At 38.8% G+C, this 26,546-nt stretch overlaps 1 protein-coding gene across 1 annotated transcript in view; it reads right to left on the bottom strand.

Moving 5' to 3' along the window:
- FIG4 (FIG4 phosphoinositide 5-phosphatase) overlaps nucleotides 1–26,546 on the bottom strand; it is a 131,812-nt gene that overhangs the window by 67,195 nt on the left and 38,071 nt on the right. The window contains exons 7-15 of the mRNA XM_039237446.1: nucleotides 24,053–24,181; nucleotides 21,638–21,738; nucleotides 19,974–20,136; nucleotides 19,440–19,537; nucleotides 14,584–14,717; nucleotides 13,247–13,363; nucleotides 10,933–10,978; nucleotides 10,114–10,262; nucleotides 9,002–9,168 (exon numbers count right to left, since the gene is read on the bottom strand). Coding sequence (XP_039093377.1) covers nucleotides 9,002–9,168; nucleotides 10,114–10,262; nucleotides 10,933–10,978; nucleotides 13,247–13,363; nucleotides 14,584–14,717; nucleotides 19,440–19,537; nucleotides 19,974–20,136; nucleotides 21,638–21,738; nucleotides 24,053–24,181 — 1,104 coding nt within the window. The remainder of the gene's footprint in view (nucleotides 1–9,001; nucleotides 9,169–10,113; nucleotides 10,263–10,932; nucleotides 10,979–13,246; nucleotides 13,364–14,583; nucleotides 14,718–19,439; nucleotides 19,538–19,973; nucleotides 20,137–21,637; nucleotides 21,739–24,052; nucleotides 24,182–26,546) is intronic.

Here is a 26,546-nt window from a genome sequence, read left to right as displayed (position 1 = left end):
GAAGCTTTCCATTTTTCAGCTGTGTTTTCAAGGAGTCTTTCATCCTTTAAACCGGATAGTTGCTTCCTTTAATTTTTAGCAAGTATGATAAAATGTGAGATGCGAAAAACAACCAAATAAAAGATATGCCTTCAAAGGATCATAATGAAGACTTGTTGGCTGTGCTGCTGCTGCTATAACTTAAAATATATCTATGGTGTACATAGTCACTAAGGACTCTAAGACTAGTTTAATGAGCCTCAGGTTCTTTTCCTGCCTACTTTTGACTGCAAATAAGACAATCACCCTCAGGAAGTCAGTAGTTCTTTGGATATGGATAGGAGCTTAAAACAGGTAGGTAGGGGTTGTTATCCGCGACTACAGAGTTGAATAACAAGAGGACAATGATTACCAACTTTTGTACTCAATCAGGCTTTAGAGGAAAAAAGAGTAAGACACCGTTCAACTCCACTCCAACAGCTAAACACTAACCAGTTTTATTATGTATGTATGAAACAGATGGGGCTTGAATATAACAATCCTTTTAAATTATTTTCAATAGCAAAAAAATATCTTGGAACTAGAATATTTATTATTCTAATATTAAATTAAGTTTGTAATGAAGTGGCCTCTGAAATTAGTAATGGAAAGGAACGTTATTCAATAAATAGTACCGTGTAATTATTGCAGGGGAAGGGACAATAAAATTGGATCCCTACTTCATACTATTTCTTGAAATAAATACCAATTAAATGTGAGAAAGACAGAGATCAACACTCTAATAGAAAAAGAGAAACATGCACTTTTGAAAGAAGCAGAAGTGGACAATGAACATACCAAAATTCAACTTCACTAGTTATCCAACAAATGCAAAGTAAAACAATATACGATTTTCTACCAATTTAAGCTGGCAAATACTTATCAGAATGGGCACTCCCATACTCTGCTGAGGGAACATTAACTGCTCTACAGTATCCATTCTCTAAGGCAACTTGGCAACACAAGTATTCCCTGCTTTCTGAAAGTTTGCATTATGCCTCTTTGCTTAGGAAAAACTTACATTTAGTGCCTGTTTATGCTAACAGAAACATCTGAAGAGGATTTTAACTTTTATTAAAATAGCTGTTACTGTACTAATGTAGGTCCTTCCGAAAGGCAAAGCGGTGTAACTCAGACTTTTGCAAAGTGGGGGATACTCTTTGCTTTATGCCGTTTCAGCTTACCCAAGTTTTCATGGGAACATTCTACTTTCCCTGAAATATCCAAACTCTCTGACCTAATATGCTTCTGAAATTTTCATAACATCAAAAATATGCAAAAAAAAAAAAAAAGAGTATATGTTTAAAAGGAACCTAAATGCAAAAGAATAGTAACAACTAAGCTGTGATGTTTCTAAAGGACAGACTGCATACGGCTATGAAAAATCATGTTGCAGAAGAATATTTAAGGTCATAAAGATTACTCACATTATCTAAAAGGGCAAATGCAGAATATAAATATTACATGTATGGAAGAGTCATGTTCTCCTAAATATGAACAAGTGGCTATCTTTGGAAGGTGAAGATTATATGATTTGATTGTGAGTTATTCTGTACTTTCCATAATTACAGAAATGATTATGTAAGTATTCTGTACTTTCTATAAATTTCTTTTTATAATTATGGAAGTAATTATAATTACAAAAAGAACTACCATTCATTCATTCATTCAAGAACCTACTATGTTCCACATTGGGGAAACAGTAATATACAATACTGACTCTGGCTCTGGGTGGGGCTCATATTCCAATTGGCAAACAAAAATATATACAAGTAATAATGCATAAGGTACATTCTGGGGATGTAAGTTCTATGAAGACACTGAAAGAGAGTGACATGGGAGCGAAGGGAGGTGCAGAGCCACTGAAATTGGGTAATCAGGACAGGGGTAAAGGCTGAAATGTCTGAGGAAGTAACATTTGAATGGTAAAAATGAGAAAGAGGTGGTCACACAAAGCTCTGGGGGCTTTGTGCTCAAGCAGAAGAACACATGGACACAAAGGCCTGACAGGGGAACAAACTTGGCAGCTCCAGGAACAAAGGCCAGAGAGGGTGGAGGGCAGTGGACTAGGGAAACAGCCAAATTAGAGACAGAAGGGGCCAGGCCACACAACGCCTTGCAGGTTATGGTAAAAAGTTTTATTCTATTTGAAAGAGGGGAAGTGATGCTGTCTGACTTCAGTTTTGAAAAGATCCCTCTGGCTGCTGTTTAGAGCAGCAGCAGAAGCAGGGAGCCAGGATGTGGATCAGGAGGTACCTTAGTGTTCAGACTGCCTGCACCAGCATGGCAGCAGTCAGGAGGAAACACAACAGAAGGACTGGCAATGTATTTTGGAGGTGAGATGAGAGTTGCCGAGAGATGGGACTGGGGCAGGGGGGATAAGTAAGGAAAATAAAGCAATCAGGGATGATTCCTGGGCTTCTGAACTGAGCAATGGGTGCTAGAGTGGGAAAACCAAGTGGAGAAACATGTTTGAGTCAGAGTCAAGAGTCTGTCTCAAAAATGATCAGTTTGAGATTCTTACTGGATATCTGTGGTAGTCCATTTTTTGCAGAGTTAGAATAAATAATCCTACCTTTGTATGGAACCACAAAAGACCCCAAATAGCCAAAGTAATGTTGAAAAAGAAAACCAAATCAGGAGGCATCACAATTCTGGACTTCAAGCTGTATTACAAAGCTATAATCATCAAGACAGTTTGGTACTGGCACAAAAACACATACATAGATAATTGTAACAATACAGAACCCAGAAATGGATCCACAAATGTATGGCCAACTAATTTTCAACAAAGCAGGAAAGAATATCCAATGGAAAAAAGACAATATCTTCGGCAAATGGTGCTTGGTAAACTGGACGGCGACATGCAAAAGAATGAAACTGGAATGAAACTTCTTACACCATACCCAAAAAATAAATTCAAAATGGATTACACACTTAATGGGAGACAGGAAACCATCAAAATCCTAGGGGAGATCACTAGCAGCAACCTCTTTGACCTTGGCCACAGCAACTTCTTACTAGACATATCACCAGAGGCAAGGTATACGAAAGCAAAAATGAATGATTAGGACTTCATCAAGATAAAAAGCTCTACTTCACAGCAAAGGAAATAATTCAACAAAACTGAAAGGCAACCAACAGAATGGGAGAAGATATTTGCAAATGACATATGGATAAAAGGTTAGTATCCAAAATCTATAAAGAACTTACTAAACTCAACACCCCAAAAACAAATAATCCAGTGAAGAACTGGGCAGAAGACATGAATAGACACTTTTGCAAAGAAGACATCCAGATGGCAAACAGACATATGAAAAGATGTTCAACATTACTCATCACCAGGGAAATATAAATCAAAACCATGATGAGATTCCACCTCACACCTGTCAGAATGGCTAAAATGAACAACACAAGTACAATAAGCATTGATGAGGATGTGGAGAAAGGGGAACCCTCTTGCACAGTTGGTGGCAATGTACACCGTGCAGCCACTCTGGAGAAAAATATGAGGGTTCCTCAAAAAATTAAAAGTAGAAATACCTTATGATCCAGCAACTGCACTATTAGGTATTTATTCACAGGATAAAAAGTACACATTTAAAGGGGTACATACACCCCAATGTTTATATTTATAGCAGCTCTATCAACAACAGCCGAACTATGGAGAGAACCCAAATGTCCATCTACTGATAAATAGATAAAGAAGATGTGGTATGTAGGTGTGCACTCACACACACACACACTGGAATGTTACTCAGCAATCAAAAAGAATGAAATCTTGCCATTTGCAAAGATGTGGATGGAACTAGAGCATATTATGCTAAGTGAAATAAATCAGTTAGAGAAAGACAAATACCATATGATTTCATTTATATGTGGAATTTAAGAAACAAAACAGATGAACATATAGCAAGTGGGAGAAGAGGAGAGAGGGAAACAAACCACAAGAGACTCTTAATGATAGAAAACAAACTGAGGGTTGATGGAGGCAGGTGGGTGGGAAGTGGGCTAGATGGGTGATAGGCATTAAGGACAGACTTGTTGGGATGAGCACTGGGCATTGTATGTAACTTATGAATCACTGAATTCTACTTCTGAAACCAATATTGCACTGTATGTTAACTAAAATTTAAATTATAAATAAATAAATAATAAATTTTAAAAAAGATATCCATGGTAGTAAAAAATCTGGCCCGCAAGACCTTTTCTCTCTAATGTCACATCCATAAATATTTTATATCACATGGCAAAGGGGACTTTGCAGATGCAACTGAGGTTACTAATCACTGACTTCAAGATAGGACAATTATCCTGTATTATATGTGGGTGGGTCTGTTTTAATCAAATAAATCCTTCAAAGGCAGAAGAGAGAGTATAAAGGAAGGCAGAAAGATTAGAAGCACAAGAAGGACTCAGTGTACTGTTGTTAACTCTGAAGACATAGTAGGCCACAAGTCAGCCAACAGCGAGGAAGGACACAAAGTGACTTCAGTCCTTTAACTGCATGGGATTCTGCCATCAACCTGAATGAGCCTGGAAGCCTCTAGGTAAGAACCCAGGTTCCTGACACCGACATAATTTGACTTCATTGTGTTCATTTTTACTTCAGTCTTTGACCCTGTAAGCGGAGAACACAGCTGACTAATGCTGTGCCCAGCCTTCTGACCCACAGAAACTGTGAGATAATAAATGGGTGTTGTTTTAAGACACGAATTTTGTGGTAATTTCTTATAGAACCTACAGAAACCTAATACGATATTCAAGAAGAGATGTTAGCTAGGTCAGCTTTTGGATAAACGAGTCTGGAGCTCAGCTCAACAAAGAAGTCAAGGTTAGAGATATAAAAGTCTATGTCAAATGCATGGTACTTATGAGCTAGATGAGATGCCCCTAGGGTAAAAGTGCAGAAAGAAAGAAGAGGGTTTAGAAATTGGGCAGGAGACATCAAGAGGGAGACTAAGTGAGATATTAGAGAGAGGTGAGTTTCAAGAAAGAAGGAGTGGTCAACTGTGATCAAAGCTGGTGACAGGCCCCATATGATGAAGGCAGAAAAGTGACCATTGGTTTGGCAATACAGAGACTGCTGGTGATTTTGAAAAGCACATGACAGGGCAGATGCCCAGGGAACAGGAAGAGAGAACAGGATATAAGAAGAAACAGGCATGCAGATAACTAGAGAGGTTTTGCTTAGGTACACAAAGAAAAAGGAGTGTAGCTGGAGGGCGGGGGAAGGGACACAGGAGTGAGGATGGAAGGAAAAGTCAAATGGAAAATACTGAGGAATGCTTTCATGCTAGCGGAAATGAAACAGTAGAGGGGGGAAATGGATAATGTGCAGCAATGAGAATATAGATACAGGGACAGCACGAAAGGATGGGATTCAAAGTCTGGTGGAGGGGTTGGCCTAAGATGGGCCAGGGCGACTCCAACCACAGCAATACAATACAGAGACTGAGCCACCTACCCTCTTATAATAGGATTTAAACTCAACACGCTTCAGCAAGAAAATTGAGCTTACCAAAGTAAATGTTAAAAAAAAACCCAAAAACCAAAACCAAAAACAAACATTAGAAGGAGCTTAACAAGGTCCTTCAGATAGTTATAATGATAAAACTCTTCCTAACATCTGAAGGGAGTATCTAGGTATCTCTTCTTCCCTTACTGGCATACTCCAACTGCTGATGTAACCACCTATGTTAGAAACCAAAGGCACTTCCTTTTTTTTTTTATGATCATGGAGGATTTTATTATTTTCTATAGTATAAGGTGCTTATTTTGTAATGTGTTTTTCTCTTTTAAAGAAAAAGTAATCATAAGTGAATGCGTTGGTAATTATCTATTATCAGAATGAGACATGCTTATCTACAAAATCTTTCCTCACTTCTTTTGAATAAACCACCATTAGCAAATATTGCTGGTACTAAAAAAACAGTATTTCATAGTGTTCTCTATTCTTAGCATATCTTTGCTGTATTTTTTTTCTCTTGAATGCTGAGAACAAACTGAGGGCTGGTGGGGTTGGTTGAGAGGGGAAGGGGGATGATGGGCATGGGGGAGGGCACTTGTTGGGAAAAGCACTGGGTTTTATATGGAAATCAACTATTTAACAAAGGCACTTCTTAAATACAAAGCTCAGAGCAAGCCTCAGGAATAGTTTTTAAAATGAGTTTGAGGGGAACCTGGGTGGCTCAGTTGGTTGAGTGTCCAACTTTGGCTTGGGTCATGATCTCATGGTTCATGAGTTCAGGCCCCATGTCAGGCTCTGTGCTGACAGCTCAGAGCCTGGATCCTGCTTCGGATTCTGTGTTCCCCTGTCTGTCTGCCCCTCCCCTACCAGTGCTGTGTGTGTCTCTCTCTCTCAAAATAAACAAACATTAAGAAAAATTTTAAAAATAGTAATAAAATGAGCCTGAAAGAGACTCAGGTGGGTTGCCCATATAGCATCAATCTGTCTATATAAACCAACAATAAAATTCCTAACAACCTAGGGCAACAAAAGTAAAAATAAACAAATGGGACTACATCAAACTAAAAAGCTTTTGCACAGTGAAGGAAACCATCAATAAATGAAAAGACAATCTACTGAATGGGAGAAGATATTTGCAAATGATATACCCAATAAGGGGATAATATTCAAAATATATAAAGAATTCACACAGTTCAAAATCAAAAAAAACGAAACAACTGATAAAAAAACAAGCAAACAATTGGGTTGCCTGGGTGGCTCAGCTGGTTAAATGTCCATCTGACTCTTGATCTTGGCTCAAGTCATGATCTCATGGTTCACAAGTCTGACCCTTGCCCTGGGCTCTGCGGTGACAACATGGCACCTGCTTGGGATTCTCTCCTCTCTTTTTCTCTCTCTCTTTCTGTGCCTACCCCACTTGCTCTCTCTCTCAAAATAAACTTAAAAAACAACACCACAATTGATTAAAAATGGGCAGAAGATCTGAAGAGACACTTCTCCTAAGAAGGCATACAGATGGCCAACAGGCACAAGAAAAGATACTCAACATCACTAATCACCAGGGAATGCAAATCAGAAACACAATGAAATGTCACTTCACATCTGTCAGAATGGCTATTATCAAAAAAACAAGAAGTAACAAGTGTTGGCGAGGAATCAGGGAAAAGGGAACCCTTGTGTGCTGTTGGTGGGAATGCAAAATGGTGCAGCCACTGTGGAAAACAGTGCAAAGGTTCCTCAAAAAGTTAAAACAAGAACTACCATATGATCTAGCAATTCCACTCCTAGGTATCTATTCAAAGAAAACAAAAACACTGGTTCAAACAAAAAGATGCACCCCTATGTTCATCGGAGCATTACAAACAGCCAAGATAGTGAAGTTGAACTTTCTTTCATATATTTGGAATCCATTGCATTTCATTCCCTATGAACCATACATTTCATTTGCCCATTTCTTCTCATAAACTATTTGTTTCTTTATTTTGGCTTATTACATCTAAAGGAAATATTGGCTCTTGACATCTAAAGGAAATTAGCATTTGATGGTAGGTTTCGAATTTCTCCATAGCTTATCTTTTGACTTAATTTGCTATTTGTCTGTCTACATAAAATTTTTTTGGTAATGAGAGGAAAAAATTCCTAACAACTTAGTTTCAAGCATCTTCCTGCCCATCCCAGAAGAATAACATAAGGAAGTTAAGTTTTGTAAAGTTATCTTGAGTGCTTTAAAGAGAATGGTTGTATAAATGCACTGTCCTTATATAATATCCATTGTAATTTTAAAATAAGTAGTACACCCCAATGACACCATGCTTCTCAAAATAAAGTCTGTTTTAGCCACATTATTCATAAAATAATTGTTCTCATAGGAGTTCCTCTTTCAGTTGTGTACAACTTTATCTTTTCATTACCATCTTCTATCTTTTACTAGTTTTTAAATCTTGCACAGCTACACGTTCATTCTCTCTGGTCCCTAGTCTTATTAAAAAACGCTTTACTTGGTCCTTATGTATCAATAATGATTCCTATTACAGGGACAATGATGACAGAGTGCAGAAGAGTGGATGCTCCCTTTCCATCAGAGCAGTTTTCAACCTTTTCCATGGTAACCCACCCCCAGAGAGATAGGTGCATATTGCCACACAACTTACATAAGTGTCACAGGTTGAACTGTATCCCCCTCCCCCCCCCCCAAAAGATACGGTAAAGCCTTAAGCCCTGATACCCGTGAATGTGACCTTATTTGGAAGTTGAGTCTTTGCAGATATAACCCAATTAAGATGCAGTCAGTCTGGGGGAGCTTGGTTAAGTGGTCGGTTAAGCGACCAACTTCGGCTCAGGTCATGATATCATGGTTCATGAGTTTGAGCCCTGTGTTGGACTCTGTCCTGACGGCTCAGAGCCTGAAGCCTGCTTTGGATTCTGTGTCTCCTTTTTTCTGCCCCTTTCCCCCACCCCCTCAAAAATAAATAAATAAATATTAAACATTTTTTTAAAAAAGATGCAGTCACTCTAGAGTAGGGTGGTCCCTAACCCAATATGACTAGTGTCCTTACAAGAAGAAAGGGACTCACAAAAAAAAAAAAAAAAGAAGAAGAAAGGGACTCACAGGGAACGTGCCATGAAGACACAGACACAAAGGGAAAATGTCAGGCGATGTCAGAGGCAGAAGTTAAAGTGCTATACTAGCAAGTCATGAAACTCCAGAAATCATCAGAAGCTAAGAAGCAAGTAAGGATCCTCCCCTGGAGCCTTCAGAGAGAGGGAACACGACCCTGCCCATTCCCTGATTTTGGACTTCTAGCCTCCAGAACCGTGAGACAAGAAATTTCTGTTGTTTTCTAAGTGAGATTCTATTTTATTTAAACTTCTAAGTGAGATTCTATTTTATTTAAACTTCTAAAATATTTAATTTTGATTTCACTTAGCCAGACTGCTTAAAAAGGGAAAATGCATAAGAAGAAAAATGCACATCAGGTAAAGTTGTAGAAATGCTTATTATCCCACAATTACCTGAAAAAGCATTGCTGTAGTATCTAGACAGGGTCTGCATGATGTCTTTTGAGTGCTGGGTCCATGGTGCTATCTTTCTGTAGGTTTTGACACGGTGAACAAGTTGAGAACCACCATACTGAAGGGACAGGGTATCCCCATGATCTTCATAGAGTTCCTCAAATAACCTAAATCAAAGAAAAACAAACATTAAAAAATTTTATTACCAAAAGCGTTACACACATTGTTCACTTCGCCACCTAAATTCCTAAGAGCCTTTCAAGTAGACTCTTGATGATAAATGTACATGAAAAATATACACTATAGTAATAATCTAAATAGTAACAAAATAAAAAAAAAACACTAAAAGGAAATAGGAGAACCAAAAACATAACCCACCAAAGCCAGACTACGGTGGTTCTAACCTTACTGAAAGACTTCTAACTTTTTTAGGCTGCCAGATCAATTTATCTCCCACAGCAGAAATTTCTACCTTTCTGAAAAAAGGACATGCTCTTGTCACAGAGAGACAAACTGTATTCTTTCCTAAAAACATGTGTTTGAAACTCGTATTTCTTCCTGTGCCTGTTAAAATTTTCAGTGCAGTGATATCTGTGGATTTGGCCATTTGGAAGCTGATCAACAGAGCCTTTATGACTCCATCAGATGGCCAATAACAAACATCATTATATTTTCAAGAAATAGCACCTCATGTAGTGCCATGGATCCAATAAGCAGTGACGACACAGTAATCCTTAACGAAGAATCCATCTTTCATATGCCTTATATTTTTAATTCCAAATGTATGAAGGTACATCACTTTTTCTAACGCAGTCTGAATTTGCTTTTTTCTTTTTTAATCCACTAGTTTATATTTATCTAAAGTACTTTGGATTTATCTAAAGAGCATAGTATTTATTGATAATTAACACCAACAAAAAAAATAAAAACCATGGCAGTAACACACAGGTCTTTAATAGGAATAGTTATTACAGAATTAATTTGAATAATGTCTTTTGGCAACATGATTTTTGAGACGCTAAATGAAGAAACAAGTTCATAGAATTCCTTATTATTAATCAGTTTTGCTTTCCATCATTACCAGCATTTAAAAGGCAGAAAAGAAGATTTACCTAACTGCGTCTGTATCAAACTGTAGATTAGGCTTGTCAATCAGTCCCAAGGAGTACAGCTGATAAGCTAGAGCACATTTTCCCACCATAAACTGTGCCGTGTTGGTGCGGTCTAAACAGTCCACACAATTGGTTCGAAGAACACCAGTCTAAAGAGAAATACCATAAGACTTTCCAACCAGTATTCAGTGACCAAAACTGCTTGTATACCACTTTAGATTTCTTTTGTTAAAAAAGAGAAGAAAAGCTGTAGGCAGGGTATTATTCCTGCACAAATAATGAAGAACATTATAAAAGGTTACATTTGCTACTCAATATTGCTGCAATGGCATTATTATACCTTCTAGTCGATAGTTGAATTTTCTTCTTTAGATTAAGATAAAACAGAGAGCTAACATTTTTCACATGTACCAATTAGCAAAATACGTGCTTTTCCCCTGATATCTCTCTTTTATTGTACAAACCAAATATTTAGTGGTTGGGGCCATATCTTTATCAAAGCATAATTAATATATATATAGTGATTGCATCTGGCTCATTTTCCAAAGTGATTCTAACTTATTTTTTTCCCATTTGTTTATGTTTCGATTTCCAATAATAAAATTTATAACATTCAAGAAAAAAATCCACGGGCCATTATTATTTTAGTTGCACATCATTTGTTAAGAGTTAAATATTAGCAGTAAGGCTTTTAAAAATCATTCTCAAATGATCAATAATTTTGCATTAAATAAGAAGCATATCTCTCTCCACAACTGCTTTCAGAAAACATCATACACTGCGAATACAGGTTCTATTCATTATTAGTATTATCTATACCTGCAGGCGACCAGTGGGAATCACACATCCTCCTAGTTCATTCCACCTGTGTTTAAAAATAGATGCTTTAAAAAAATTTTAACAGTATAATCTATATTCATTTTTGGTACTAGCTCTTTATACAAAGAATCAAAGAATCAAAGTAATAGGTCTGAATGCTCCAGAATAATCAGCTGATTCCGCTTACTTTCATTCTTTCTGGTGAGTATGCAAATGACCACAATGCAAGTTTTATGCATGCTCTCTCTCCTCACAGAGAACCCAGGGAAGCCCAGGAAGGAAGCAACTTAACTCGCCCCAGTGTCTCACAACTTGGGCATTTATCACCCATGTTCAACCCGGAGCCCTCTTGCTTTAACTTAAGCCTATTTCCTATTTGGTCTCTACAGACATGCATAGTAATTGCAGGGGATCTTTCTAATAAAATCTTCCAAGCCTTTTCCTCCTTCCCTCAATGCTAAGATTCTCCACCACCTCTAGCTTTTCTTTGTGGAGCTTTGTTGCGTTCCTTTGGTTGGTTGGTTGTTCCTTCCTTATTACTTTCCTTTCTACTGATTTTCTCGTGTACTAATGAATGCCTGGGGATATATTCTAAGTACTATATAATGAAACTGTTATTTTACTTTAATTATTTAAAATATTTTAATTATTTAAAACATTTTAATTTCTTAAGGAATTTTAATTATTTATTTAAAATTTTTTTTAAGTTTATTTATTTTGAGAGAGACAGAGACAGCTTGAGTGGGGGAGGGGCAGAGCGATAGGTAGAGAGAGAGAATCCCAAGCAGGCTCTATACTGTTGAGCCTGGACGTGGTACTAAAACTCAAGAAACCATGAGATCATGACCTGAGTTGAAACCTAGAGTGTGACATTTAACCAACTGAGCTACCCAGGCACCCTCGAGATATTTTAATTATTTAAAAGAAGGTGCAGTACAGAAAAGAGTTAATACAACAGGCCTGACTGCTTTCCCAGAAAGGCCTGCTTATATGGTTGGTCCTTGCCTGGCACCTGGGAACCTGTGTTCCCACCATTTCCTGATGGACAAGAGTGGCTCACTGTACCTAAACTGTCTGTAGAAACAGTATGGTTTTTCTGAACATCCTCTTTCCTTAGGGGAGTCAGGAATTTTGGTATGTGCCAAGCAGAGGCTGCCTAGGGGACCAGCCGCCAATAAAAAACCCTGGCGCTGAGAATCTAATAACCTCCTTTGGTTGGCAATATTTCACACATGCTGTGACAACAGTTTGTAGGGTGAGTTAAGCATGTTCTGTGTGGCTCCATTAAGAGAGGACTTTGAAAGCTTAACCTATTTCCTCTGGACTTTGCCACATGTGCCTTCTCCCTTTGCTAATCCTCTGACGTTAATAAACCACAGCCATGAGTACAACAATATGCTAAGTGCTTTGAGTTTTCCTTGTGAATCACGGATCCTGGGCATGGTCTTGAGGACCACTGTCACAGGTATCCCCAAATTCAAACTGTAACAAAAGGATGATTTCTTTTTTATTATTATTTTTAATGTTTGTTTATGTTTGAGAGAGAGAAAGAGAGACAGAGAGAGAGCACGCAACGGGGGAGGGACAAAGAGAGAGACACACAGAATCAGAAGCAGGCTCCAGGCTCCGAGCTGTCAGCACAGAGCCCGATGCGGGGCTGGGACTCACTTACGAACTGTGAGATAATGACCTGAGCCGAAGTTGTACACTTAACTGACTGGGCCCCCCAGGCACCCCACAAAAGGATGATTTCTAAAGACATACACATGACGGCTGGTTTTTGCTCCATATGGTTTTTTGGTTTTTTACCATTATAAAGAACTTTGTTAGCTGAAAATAAAATGCTGGGAATATATAACATTAGTTCATTAAAAGATACATAAAACATGATCCTTGATCTGAAGAAGCTCACAAAGTAGTAAGGAAGAAAGGTTTGTGAGCAGTAACTATAATACAACGACAAACATTATTTTCATAAAAATGTCAGTACTTAGTCTGTGGGAAAAAAAAATCCTGCCCCTACTTAATACTGAAAAATAGAATTCATTGCAGAAAATTTTACTTGGCAGAAATATCTGATGTAATGTTTATTCCATGAAGAGACAGTCTGTGCCTTCCATCTGCAGTTACACAACCACCAGAGGAAATTCCATGCCCAGTGCGTGTTCAGCCCATAAGCACATGAGCAGCTTCTCTTGTCTCCCCCCCAAAATAAATTCATCCATAGTTCAAGTAATACAAACTGCTCATATTAACAATATTTTTATCCATAAGAGCAAAATTCTTGATTTATGGTTTTTAACACCATACGTACTTTTCATCTGGGCGCAAAATGCTACAGTAAGAATCAGGGCGGTTTACAAAGAAACCGGTTTTCTTCACCACACTTTCTGCGATCACATTCAGTCGATCAAGAACATTACACAGCTTGCTGAGGAGAGGAGGAAGAATGAGAAAAGTGAGAAGAGCCAAGTTTAATATGCATTTATCTTTACATTGGAAGTAAATACAGTCTATAGTAATGGTAGGAGTACAAAATCTCTGGTTTGTACTCACCAGGAACATTGTAACAATTTCTGCAATATCATGCGTGCTCAATAACTAGCAAGCTTTCGTGCAAGGAGACATGAAGGGCCTGTATAAACTCTTGGCAAGCCTTAATCTTGGCGCATTACATCCATGGGAGAGCTTCTCCCAAAGCCTCTCACTACTTAAGAGTCAAATCAGTCAAGTCAATACGCATTCATAAAGTGACTGTGAGGAGAATACAATGCACAGGGCGGGTGGCGGGGGAAGAAAACACTGAAAATTAATATGAATGGCGCCAACCAGTAATCAGGCTTTGACTCTAGGAAAATGTGTGCATGTGTGTGTGTGAGTGTGTGCTTGGGTATCTAACTACACAAAATGATTTAGAAAAAAGTACAATGAGTTAAAGTGCAAAACAACACAGTAACATTAAAAAAATTAATGAGTGTTTATATGATGCCTAGTAAATGACTAAAAGGACAATGCAAGGTTAAGGAAAGAAAGTTCCTTGGGTGAGAGGAGTTTTGAGTTGGATGATGACAGGTAAAGGAGAGGTGGGAATGCATCCCAGGGAGGTGAGGGTTGAACCAGAGGAGAAGAGGCTCAAGAATGGGATCCTGGCTGCTACCCCAGAGGCTGGGCAAGCAGTTTCATTTCCCGAGAATAAAGAAAAATTCACTACATGCTGGAATGAACCAGGTGACAGGACTTTACCATTCACTAAGAGCTTGGATTTCCTATGAACAGTCAGGAGTTACTGCAGGTTCAGCCACAAGCTAGCCCATCGGAAAGTGGTGTCTGAGAAGGTGATCAAATGGGGACAAGATGAAACAGGGCACAGTGAAACGAATGCCTGTAAGGGAAAGCATGGAGCAGGGATGTCCTGAAATGACCAGTTACTTCAAAAAGAATGTACAAGTGGTATCGGTCGTGGGCAAAAAAAGAGTTTGGTCAATTAATTTAAGCACTCAAATTATACATCAGCAGCAAAACAGTCCCCTCATCAGGTTCATGAAGGAAATGAAAAGAGAACATTTACTTTACCATAGAGAGCAGCTTCCTGCTATTTTACATCACAAGTAAAAGAAAATATCAGAACCAAACATATGGATCGCTACTCACCTTTTGGTGTACTTGGCCATATCCCAAGGAATATAAATAATAGTGTGTTCAGGAGGGAGAAACTGGTTGAGGTATGTCACAGCAGCTACTAGTTCTTCACTCAGAATCCTCTCATGCTTTCTTTTCTCTCGTTCCTTTATCAAAAATCAAACATTTTCAGGGGTCTAAATACCTTATGTCAGAGGAAGAGACTTCAACATTTTTACTTTTCAGCTAAGACGAAGAAACCTAAATATACTGAAATAAAGCCTAAAGTAAAAATAATATAAATGCAAAGAAATAAATACTTTATTGAATTAAAGTCAATAGATAATCAGCTTCAAAAATCCAAGGAGATGAGATTTCTTTTTAATAGCCTCCTGCAGCCCCAAGAAGCTTGCTTCACCCTCCCAGGCCTGGTCTGCACACTCCACACCCCACTTTGGCAGAGGAGAATACCCCAAGGATCAGAAGAAGGAAGCCCTGAACTCCAGCCCACTTAAGTATCAGACATAGATCAACTAGGTCTGGATGGATAATCCCTAAACTGGCTGAGAGTGCTTTTGCAGCCCACATGTATTTTTAAATTTGACTCTTAAAACACCCTGTGAGAGAGCTAAGTCAGGCACTTTCTCTCCTTTTACATTGTGGTTGAATGAACTGAGGTTGAGAGGTGTTCCTGGGACCAAATCTTACCTTCTGCCTGCCTGTTGTACCTCCTTACATATTACGTGCCTCTCTTTCAAGACACGCTAATGCAGGGGCACCTGGGTGGCTCAGTCAGTTAAGGGTCTGACTTCAGCTCAGGTCATGATCTCTCAGTTCATGGGTTCAAGCCCTGGGTTAGGCTGTGTTTTGACAGCTCAGAGCATGGAGCCTCCTTCAGATTCTGTGTCTCCCTCTCTCTCTACCCCCACTTGTTCTCTATCTCTGTCTCTCTCTCTCAAAAAATAAACATTAAAAATTAAAAAAAAAAAAAAAGAGGGAGAGCCTAGTGCATTGCTGCACAACTCTGTGGCTGTAATGCTGGCTCCACTCCCTGCCACCAATGTAGCCTTGGGCAAGGTTCTCAACTTTCCTGGGCCTCTATTTCTTCATCTATAAAATGGGGTAATGATAGTATCTCCCTTACAGCAATAATGGAAGGTTTAAAAGAGATAAAACACAATAATCTTTTATCAGAGTAGCTGGCATGTGAGAATTATTAATAATTAGCCATTTTTATTGTTATCCTGATCAGGACTTCACTGAGAAAGAAAAGCAATTCAGTGACAGTGACACCACCATGGTGTTGAGACACTGTTCCTGGCATCAGAATGGGCCTCTGCTGTTTTCAATCACGGTATTAGTTATTAGTTGTCATGATTTAATCAGACAGCCACTGTGGAAACAAAAAGGGTATCTATTTTGCACAGCTGAATAAATCAAATGGAGGGAAAAGAGCTGATTAAGAACAGTGTTAAATCAGCTTAGGATGAACATGTATTTAGCTTTTTATATGTGAGAAAATTAAATTATGCATCTGGAATTTTTCTCAGAAGCATTTTGAATCAACTTGGGAAACAAAACCTTTTTGAAATTTTTTGATCAAATCTGACATTTTATGAGAGGTAGAGAAGAGGTTATTTAATCAACCTTAGATCATCTCTACATAAAGAATCTGCTTTATGCATTGTCTGTCCATCATGGATTAGTGTTAGTGGGTTTAGTCAACCTCCTGTGGATCACAGAGCCCTATTAGAAACATCACATATACAAATGATCTTGAATATCATTTCAAGAGGTCAGAGACTCCCCCACTGACCATCGTTGGCCCCCAGACTAAAATCCTCCATGTACATTCAGTGCTTGATTCCAGGTTGACTTCCTATTGATTCTCCAGTAATAGCACTGACAGTGCATGGATTGCTGCAAAACGTCAAGCAGTGCCTCAAACTTCCACAGCTAGGGAAGCTGGGGTGGGGGTGGGGTTCCAACAAGGTAAAAAAGAAAAGAAATCAAGAAAAGTATTTCATTTTAGTGACTTCATACAGAGAGAATAAAGAATGAACATCCTGGGGTGTCTGGGTGGCTGACTCTTGATTCCAGCTCAGGTCGTGATCTCATGGATTCATGGGATGGAGCCCCACATCGGGCTCTGTGCTGACAGTATGGAGCCTGCTTGGGATTCTGTCTCCCCCTCTCTCTCTGCCCCTCCCCTGTGCACACGCTCTAAATAAACAAATAAAAAAGTAAACTTAAAAAAAAAAAAAGAATATCCCTCAGTATCATTCAACATATACAAATGCATTCTTTGACTCTAATCACAAATTAATACTTTTTCTAAGTGAACTGAATAAAGATCTTCTTTTAATCTATGAATAAAATAACTATTGGCAAAAACAACAAAAACATTTTTTCTATTTGACAAAAAACTTAATCTCCAAGCTATTTCCTAGTTATCTCTAGTTATTGCCAGAATTTTTATGACAATGGAATGATAAATGAGTATAACTTTTTAAGTCCACCGAGTAGCCTTTAAATATTTTAAAAAATGTACATTTGTGAAGCCTGGGCAAGAACACTTTACAATCACATGTATCGGATGTTATGTTTTGAATCTGCGCAGTTAATACAGAATTATTTCTTTTTAAAATTTTTTTAATGTTTTGTTTATTTCTGAGAGAGACAGCATGAGCAGGGAAGGCTCAGAGACAGAAGGAGATACAGAATCTGAAAGGCTCCAGGCTCTGAGTGAGCTGTCAGCACAGAGCCTGACGCGGGGCTCAAACCCATGAACTGCAAGATCATGACCTGAGCCAAAGCTGGACACTTAACCGACTGAGCCACCCAGGTGCCCCAATACAGAATTATTTCAAACATCGGAGACTGACTCTCTATTTAGGCATAGCTTTTAACCATACTGTAAGGATTTTGCAAACCATGAAAAAGAGTCAGCGTTCCCTATTTTGGTGAATAGCATCACCATCCATCCACCTGAGTAACCAGAAGCCTAGGGACCAAGCCTGACATCTCCCTCTCTTTCATCTCAAATCCAGCCCATCACTGAGTCTACTGCCTCCATACACTTCTCAGCTCTACCACACCACCCTGGTTTAAACCAGGGTCACCCCTTTCTGGATAATTAGAATAGCCTCCTATGTGGTCTTCCAGTATATTCTTTTTTTTTTCTTAAATAGTTTATTGTCAAGTTGGTTTCCATACAACACTCAGTGCTCATCCCCACAAGTGCCCTCCCCCATGCGCATCACCCCCCCTTCCCCTCTCCTCCACCCCCATCAGCCCTCAGTTTGTTCTCAGCATTCAAGAGTCTCTTATGGTTTGCCTCCCTTCCTCTCCCCAACTATTTTTCCCCTTCTCCCCCATGGTCCTCCGTTAAGTTCCTCCTAATCCACCTATACATGCAAACATATGGTATTTGACCTTCTCTGCCTGACTTATTTCGCTCAGCATAACAACACCCTCTAGTTCCATCCATGTTGCTACAAATGGCCAGATTTCATTCTTTCTCATTGCCATGTAGTATTCCAGCATATTCTTTAACCTTGTACCAATCCATATGTTCTCTTTGTTGAGGTCTGGATGACCTTTTCAAAATATAAATTACATCACAATCCTCTCAATCATGCAAAACCTTCAATGGTTTTCCAACACACTCCCATGATAAAGACCACACTCATCAACACACCCCACAATGCTCTGCATGGCTTGCCCATAACTATCTCTTCAGCCTCATTTCACAACAGGCTCTCTGGTCCTCATCAGTAGGGGCCCTGCCATAGGCCATCCCTTCCTCATATTCAACCCAGGGCCGTGGTACCTGCTATTCTGAGTTGAATTCCCTCTTTTCTTGGCCTAGTTAATGTCTCTTCCTTCATTCTGCGCTGACTCATCACTTCCTCAGGGGATACTTCTCTCCCATTATAAGCTCTCATAACACCGTTTAGCCTGTCTCGGTACCTCTGCATTACTTCACCATCTCCTCCATTAGACCGTTAGCTCTGTGAAGGCAGGAATTATTTCTGTGACTGCCTTGGCACAAAAGAAACCTTCAAGAATACTTGTTAAATAATGAAGTAAATGGACACAGGATTCCTTGGTGTTGATGAAATTAAGTTACATTTCTTAACCAACCTCTCAGAATAATCTCAGAGATTACTAAATTGTTGGCCACTGCTACAACCATAACAAGAGCCTTGTTCTTCATGCTTTTGGTGTCTTCCTGGCTGTGCATTCTTTCAATGCACATGGCTGCAACAGATATAGATACAATTTATTACCTGCTCTCCCTGCTCTCCATCCTAGGTTAATGATCTGAGTGCCTACTTATAGACACGAGGTATGTTGCCCAGACACCTCTCACGAGGAAGCACAGAACTGTAAGGCATGCCACCATTTTGTCCACCTGGTTCTTGAACTACAGCACTACCCCATTTCTGAATCTAGCCTTTAGACCTTACTGCTATGTATTTGCCTTCCTTAGAGATCACTGGATTAGCGAAGGAACAGGGCGTATCAAGACAAAGTTGTGACTGTGTGATCTCCATGCTACCTTCTCCAAGCAAAGTTGTGACTGTGTGATCTCCATGCTACCTTCCCCAAGCTGTCCTGGAAACTAAGGCAGAATTTCATTCACCTCCAGGTCACCCAAAGAGATCACAAGACTGACAGACAGCATCACCCTCTTCCCTTGGAAACATATCATTATTCTCCCAGTTATCTAGGGTAGAGGCCACACAGTGCCTTCGACAGTCAAACACAGGGCTCTGTCATAACACAGAAAGTCTACAAAACAAGCTTGTTAAACCCCTTTGCACCAAGGAAAGATTTTTCAGGTGTGACTGAATTTCATAAGCAAACAGATGAGCACATCATACCTTCACTAAATTCAAGATGATGATGGGGGAGCCAAACCTTTGAAGCATCTGGTCAAAGTGAAGGGCAGCCACATGTGCAAATGGATCTGCCTGATCCACTGAGGGGGATAAAAAGGATGAATAAATACCAGAATGAAAATTATAAAGCAAGAATAAAAGAAGTATAGGGCGTGGTTTGGTTTTCTAATGTTTAAAGAAAGGCAATTCAAATGGCAGTTTCAATTAATTAATTTAATTCAATTAATCCCTTAGTTTCACTTCCCAAATTCCTCTTGAGCTTATCAGACACTGATTCTTCACCTATTTATTGAATTTGCCTGATTCTTACATTTCTGAAGCAAAATATAATCTATTAGCAGCCAAAATTAAAGAAAAATTATAAAGTTATTGAATATAAATAACAGATGTCCTTCTAAATCATCTACCTTCCAGTAGTAAAATTTGGCTAACATCTAAGAATTTATGAGATTTGTATTCATGATCTCTAAATGTGGGGGAAAAAAGGGTTACTATGAAAAAGATTGTTCCACGCACATGTAATAGGTGGTTTAGGCATCATAGTTGAAATGTCCTGAGACCAGTATAAAGGCACTGATCCTCTGACTTGTACATAAGAAGAATAACTTCCTGCAGTAAAAGACATCACAGAAGCATCGCAGAGTATTTGTTCAGTCTCCACTTCATTTGCAACATCGCCCTGGAAAAAAAGGTGGCATTTAAAGATATTTTATGTTCTCAGAATTTAATGGAAAAAAACTTCCAAGTATATAATGAAATTATAATTCCCATTCTTAGAACATTTTAAAGAGGTAAACTTTGATCAATATTCAATGTGCACATTAGAAAAGGAAAGCCATTAAAATGCAACAAAAAAAGGCAATTAAAAATAGCTGAGAATAGACTAGGGAAAAAATCAAATTAAATAGCTAATAATACAAGTAGCAGACAGAGAACAGCCTGAGTGATATAAATGGCAGAGAAGGAGAGAAAAGGAAAACAATTACATGAAATTATACAGGAGGTCAGGAAAACCAGTGGAATATAAAACTTCAGTTCTGAATACCAGGGAGGAATGGAAGAGACAAAAGAGTGAGATTCAAATAATACCTGATGGAAAGAAGCAAAAACAAAACAAAACAAAACAAAACAGGTCTTGAGTTTACTTTACTTATAAAAGTATGTAAGGATATGACCAAGAATAATTTTAGAGGTATTAATAACATGTCTGTTTGATTATCCTTAAAATATTCAAAAGTAACAGCAAAATTCCAATTTTTCTTAGAGCACCAGTTATAACTATTTTCATTGTGTTGATATAATTTTAAGAACAGTGTTGCTATTTTCACTCAGGATTAGAACCCAAAGTCTCACTCAATCTGTCCACTCAATCACACATCTGCTAAGACTTGAGCTGTCTACTTTAAGTGGAGATGAAACACTCAGAGATTACATGACTGACACAGGACAAAATTTCTGTTTTTGTTGTTTTCTAGGGGTGAGCCAAATAAGGACCCCGCCTTGAGCCAACCTAAAGCACAGGGAATGGAATTAAAGGTTTCCATGCCTTGGTCTACTTGGTCTCCACATCAAGGATGTATTTCCAGGGCACCTGGGTGGCTCAGTTGTTTAAGTGCTGATTTCAGCTCAGGTCATGATCTCACAGTTCATGGATTCAAGCCCCACATCAGGCTCTGTGCTGATGGCTTGGAGCCTGGAGACTGCCTCGAATTCTGTGTCTCCCTCTCTCTCTGCCCCTCTTCCGCTCATGATGTGTGTGTCTCTTTCTCTCAAAAATAAATAAACATTTTTAAAAAATTTTTAAAATAGGATGCATTTCCAACAAGTACTCCCCTCCACTTATTCCTCGAATGGAGGAGCTTTATTATTGTAGTCTCTACACTAAATATGCACTATATTTTGTCATATATTCCAGAAATGGCTCATTGTCTAAAACATTAGACATGTCACAGCTCCCCAAAGCACTGCATAACTTGCTTTAAGATAAGTGATGTTTCAGAACATGTGTATATACTAGTCATGTTTCTCAAGTTTCAGACACCCTGGAGTATTAATTATGCTCTTGATCATGTCCCAAACTAAGAAATAACCATTTTCTAGAATTCCACTTTACTACCTCTGTCAGCAAAGCAGACATGAAAGGTGAAAATGTCAGCAGCGCTGTAGCTTCTCCATCTTACCTCACAGTTTGCACCTCTCTTGAGAAAGCGGGTCCCGGCAAACTTACTGGATCTTCTAGCTATTAGAGTAACATAGACGGGTCGTCCATAGATCAACAGCTCTTAGAAATCGAGTTAAAGGTATCAGAGGATTCACACCGAACTGTCATACCAAACCATGAGAATCATTATACTTTCTATATGCATTTAAATATATCTTGGTCAGAAGGTTAAAGAATACCAAAAATCCCCACCCAAGAATGGAATAGCACTGGGTCTAACTGTTCTTCCAAGTTATGTAGGTATTAAAGCAAAAACAGGTCTTACTATGGAGTGGTTTCCATGAATTCCAGAAGAAACGGTAATCAGGTATGGGGTTAGTGGCCAAGGGAAAACCTGGTCTCTCCTTACAGTCAGCTAAAGGATATAAACAGGTTCAACTAATCCTTCCTTAGTCTTCAGAGATCATGTACGTCTCAAAGAGAGCGCATGTCACCTCACAGGGGGTTTAAATCATGAAGCAATATTTGATACTTAGGGAATGGAGTTAAGTATTATACTGTACATGCTACCCAAATTTGTCACCTACCTGCAAAAACTAAACACTGTCAACTATTTGACCTATATACAGCTTATGTCACCTTATTTCACTTCCTGAGCCTCAGTTTCATCTTTGGTAAAGTACTAATAAGTAACTTTGGTGTAAGTACTAATAAAGTAACTAGCTTTATGAGGTGGTTGGGAGAACTGAATTAGGTAAGGTGTATAAATCAATGCCTGTTCTATAGCAAATGTTGAATAGATAGCAATTCCTTTTATTATCATAAAGACTTCCAGAATTTATTACATGCTTGATAACTAGGAAACTAGAGTCATCATCTAAACTAATGAGCTTTAAAATTATAATCCATGGTGCTATTGCTTATTTAAAAAAATAAATAAACATTTTTACTGTGCTTACTATATGCCTGGCCCTGAGTTAGCTCTTGGCAATACCAAACATTTTGGAACTGCCTTTTAGAAAATGCCCTTAGAAACTGTAGCACATTCCTTTTGGTGTCCTTGGTGGCAAAAACCTTGTGTTTTTTCCAGGTAGATTCCACTTTTCGAAACACAAAAAGTAATTCAGGGCCAAATCTCATTATTCAGTGAATAAACCAAGCAGATACTACTACTTACTGCTTGAAAATGATTATAAAGTAATGATTTCAAGTGCAGCACATAAATCTCACTCATCCCCATTTCAAACCTCCTCTGTGTCTTCACCTAACCTCCCTTCCTCCCTCATTTGCCATCAAGAAGGCACCACTGGCCCTCTTTAAAGCTAACCTCTCTAGATATACCCCTTGATCCCAAATGCTCTGGTGCAAGGAAGAATATTAGTTAATTGCATTTACCCACTTAATGGTCTCAAAACAAAAACTCCTTTAATGTTTTCACTGAAGGTCTAAAAAAAAAAACAAACGAAGTCACAAGAATGTCAACTGGTGGGGCGCCTGGGTGCTCAGTCGGTTGAGCGTCCAACTTCTGCTCAGGTCATGATCTCACGGTTCGTGGGTTCGAGCCCTGTGTCAGGCTCTGTGCTGACAGCTAGCTCAGAGCCTGGAGCCTGTTTCAGGTTCTGTGTCTCTGTCTCTCTCTGATCCTCCCCTGCTCAAGCTCTCTCTCTCTCTTTCAGAAATAAATAAAAACATTAAAAAAAAAAAAAGAATGTCAACTGGAAAACAAGCTAGGTGTACAAATACCCTCCATGATCTCAAAAAGGGACAGGAAAAACCTAAATACCAATCCTAAAGTATACACTGCCTTTCTAAACCTTGGAGCATGTTAGCACTTTCTTGAAAGGTTTCAACCATAGCTAGAAATTAAGTAAAAGGAAACAGAAATATTTATAACATTGAACTCAAAATCGGCTTAACCCAAGTTTCAACCTACTTCTGCTTAATCTGTTACATCCCTTCCCAATCCAGGCTTCGAGCACATTATGCCCAAACCACTGCAATTTCTTCCTAACCCACATCCCTGTTCTAGTTTCATTTTTCTTAATCCAGCTTGCAAACAGATGTTAACTCAACCCTCCCAAGTACTCCCATCTATATTGCCCTCTTGAATGAACTTTCCAAAATTCAGGCACCAAACCCAAAATGCCCCATCCTCCTTACCTGTCAGTGATTCTGCTCCTCCTCTCTTACTTACTGCCTATATCCCTTACTGTGCACACATTTTCTTCCCCATTGTTTATCTTTCTCTGTACAAAATAGATCTGTTCAAATGGTCTGCATTTTTTTTTGTATTTTCACTACCTGATACCATGGGCAAGTTTTCCTGCTGGGTGCACAGAATGGTAAATATAATCTTACAATTCCTATATAGTTTTCTACAAATTGATACAGCATAAGTTTAATAATATACATCTAGCTTTTTAAAAAAGGATACTTGACTGTCCACAGAACCCATGAATAATATACAACAGCCAGTCATGATGCACAGTATTCTTAATTATATCCAGAAGGTCACCGTTCCACACATACTTCATATAAGGCTCACTACAGATCCCAAATACACCTGAAAAATAAAACTTGGTATCAGAAAGATAAGGAAATGGGTCAATGCTCCACTCATTGTTGAGTTCTTAAGTTTCTAACCAAAATAAAATGTCTGATAAATAGCAGTGCTATTTTCAGCAGATATAATCACATCATCACTCAGAACACTAGGCTGATCCTGTATAAGGTAAAAGGATAGGGGCGCCTGGGTGGCTTAGTCGGTTAAGTGTCCGACTTTTGCTTAGGTCATGATCTCGCGGTTCGTGGGTTCGAGCCCCGCGTTGGGCTCTGTGCTGACTGCCAGCTCAGAGCCTGGAGCCTGTTTCAGAGTCTGTGACTCCCTCTCTCTCTGACCCTCCGCTGCTCACGCTGTCTCTCTCTCTCTCTCCTAGAAATAAAATTAAAAATATATACATATTTAAATAAAAGGATGAACACATTTTTCTGATTTGAAAGTGCTTTTAACCTAAGAGAGAGGAAAACGATAGGGAAATTAAGGACACATGTACAAATACGTGACTAAGGCCGAGAGATAGCACTTAAACTAGGTAAAAGCACTGCTCTGGGATCAGGGGGTCTGGGTCCAAATACTGGCTTTGCCTCTCATCAGCAGGGTGACGGTGTGACCAAGAGTTTTACTTACTCAGTGGCCCTGCTTCCTCAACTGTACCTGAATCGTGTGGTTGTTCTAAAGATGAAATAAGTTGGTAATACACATAAAGTGCTTTGAACCAGACTGGTACCTTACTGATACTTCCGTAAGTGATAGCTATTATCATATCAAGCTTTTTCTATGTGAAGAAATTAATTTCATCAAACATGATCTCAGCATATTCAGATACATTTATTAAACATCGACAACTTTTACAAAACTTACATAAAGTGCAACATAAGAAATAAGTGTACTTAAAAGATAATGGCTTAAAAGACGTTCTAGATAGCAGGCTATTTTCCTTCTCAAAACATGGTATGTTAAGAGTGTTTATATACTATGACAAATACACTTGGTTTGATTCATAAAAACTAAACCTTCTCTGCCCTTTCGATGCTTTACACAGAGCATGAATACTACACATATGAACTAGAGTCCTGTCTTTGCCACATACCAGACTCTGTGACCTCTGGCAAGCTGCTTAAATATCTCTGAACCTCAATTTTCTGAACTGTGAAATGATGATACTACTACTCAACTCAGAGATATGTTCAGATGAAATTAACATACCCCAAGTGATTAATACTGTATTAGAGAGAGTAGAGACTTTTTAAAAAAATGTATTATTATTTTCGTTTTCTACCTACCCCTATACCTTCTACCCTTACTCTCTGTTTCCTATCAGCTTCCCCCTCTGTGGTAAGAGAATAGTGTCCCCACTAAAAGATGTGTATGTCCTAATCACCAGAACATGTGAATATGTTATGCTATGTGGCAAGGAGAAATTAAATTTGCAGATGGCATTAAGGTTGTTAATCGATGACCTTGAGATGGGGAGATTATTTTGGATTTTCTAGATGGGCCCAGCGTAATCACAGGGTCATTGTAAGTGAAAGCAGAAAACAGTAATATGAGTGTAAGAGTGATATGATATAGGGAAAAAACCTCGCTGGCCTTTGTTGGTTTTGAACATGGAAGGGGCCCCAAGCCAAGGAATGTGGGCAGCCTCTAGAATATGGAAATGGCAAGAAAATGGATTTCCTCCAGGGTCTCAAAAAAGAAATGCAACCCTATCAATACCCTAATTTTAGTCCACTGCTACCTATTTTGGACTTCTGACTTCTGTAAGATAGTATATTTGTATAGTTTTAAGTCACTAAGTTTGTGGTAATTTGTTATAGCATCTATGAAAACCTAATATACAATGTTACTCATATCTGCCAAGTAGAACTGCTGCAGAGAGAGTAAAACATTAAGTGGCTTTTAGGGGCTTCATTGGGATTCCAGAACAAATATTCAAATTCAGATTTAGGATGATACGTAGTGCAAATTTAGTAATACCTTTAGCTTTTCTTTGACGAAGCATGGTATTTAGAAGAAATGATGCAAACAAATAGTCAGGCACACATTACCTTATCCTCCACCTGTCTCTGGTAGTATAGGTTACAATTTGGGAGTCTGAATGAGGGCAAATTTATGTGATCTTGATGTTCTGAGGTAGGCGGGGTACACTGAGTTTGGTCCTTAGCGCAAGGGAGTCAATCTAATAGGTTAATAATAGTCAAGGGCAATGCCAGGCATGACGTCCAGTTTAAGTAACACTCTAAGTCTACTTAGTGTGAACAAGAACTTTTGGCAAAATGTAATGGAGCACAGCCTCTTCTTGAGTGTCCTGCATGGACAAGCCTCCTGCAGCTTTAGATTACATTCTACCTCTGCACCCACGTTTTCA

The sequence above is a fragment of the Hyaena hyaena genome, unplaced genomic scaffold (genome assembly GCF_003009895.1).
Source record: "Hyaena hyaena isolate Hyena2069 unplaced genomic scaffold, ASM300989v1 scaffold_123, whole genome shotgun sequence".
NCBI lineage: Eukaryota > Metazoa > Chordata > Mammalia > Carnivora > Hyaenidae > Hyaena > Hyaena hyaena.
The sequence above is the reverse complement of the archived record's forward strand: the minus strand, read 5'-3'. Positions and strand labels throughout refer to the sequence as shown.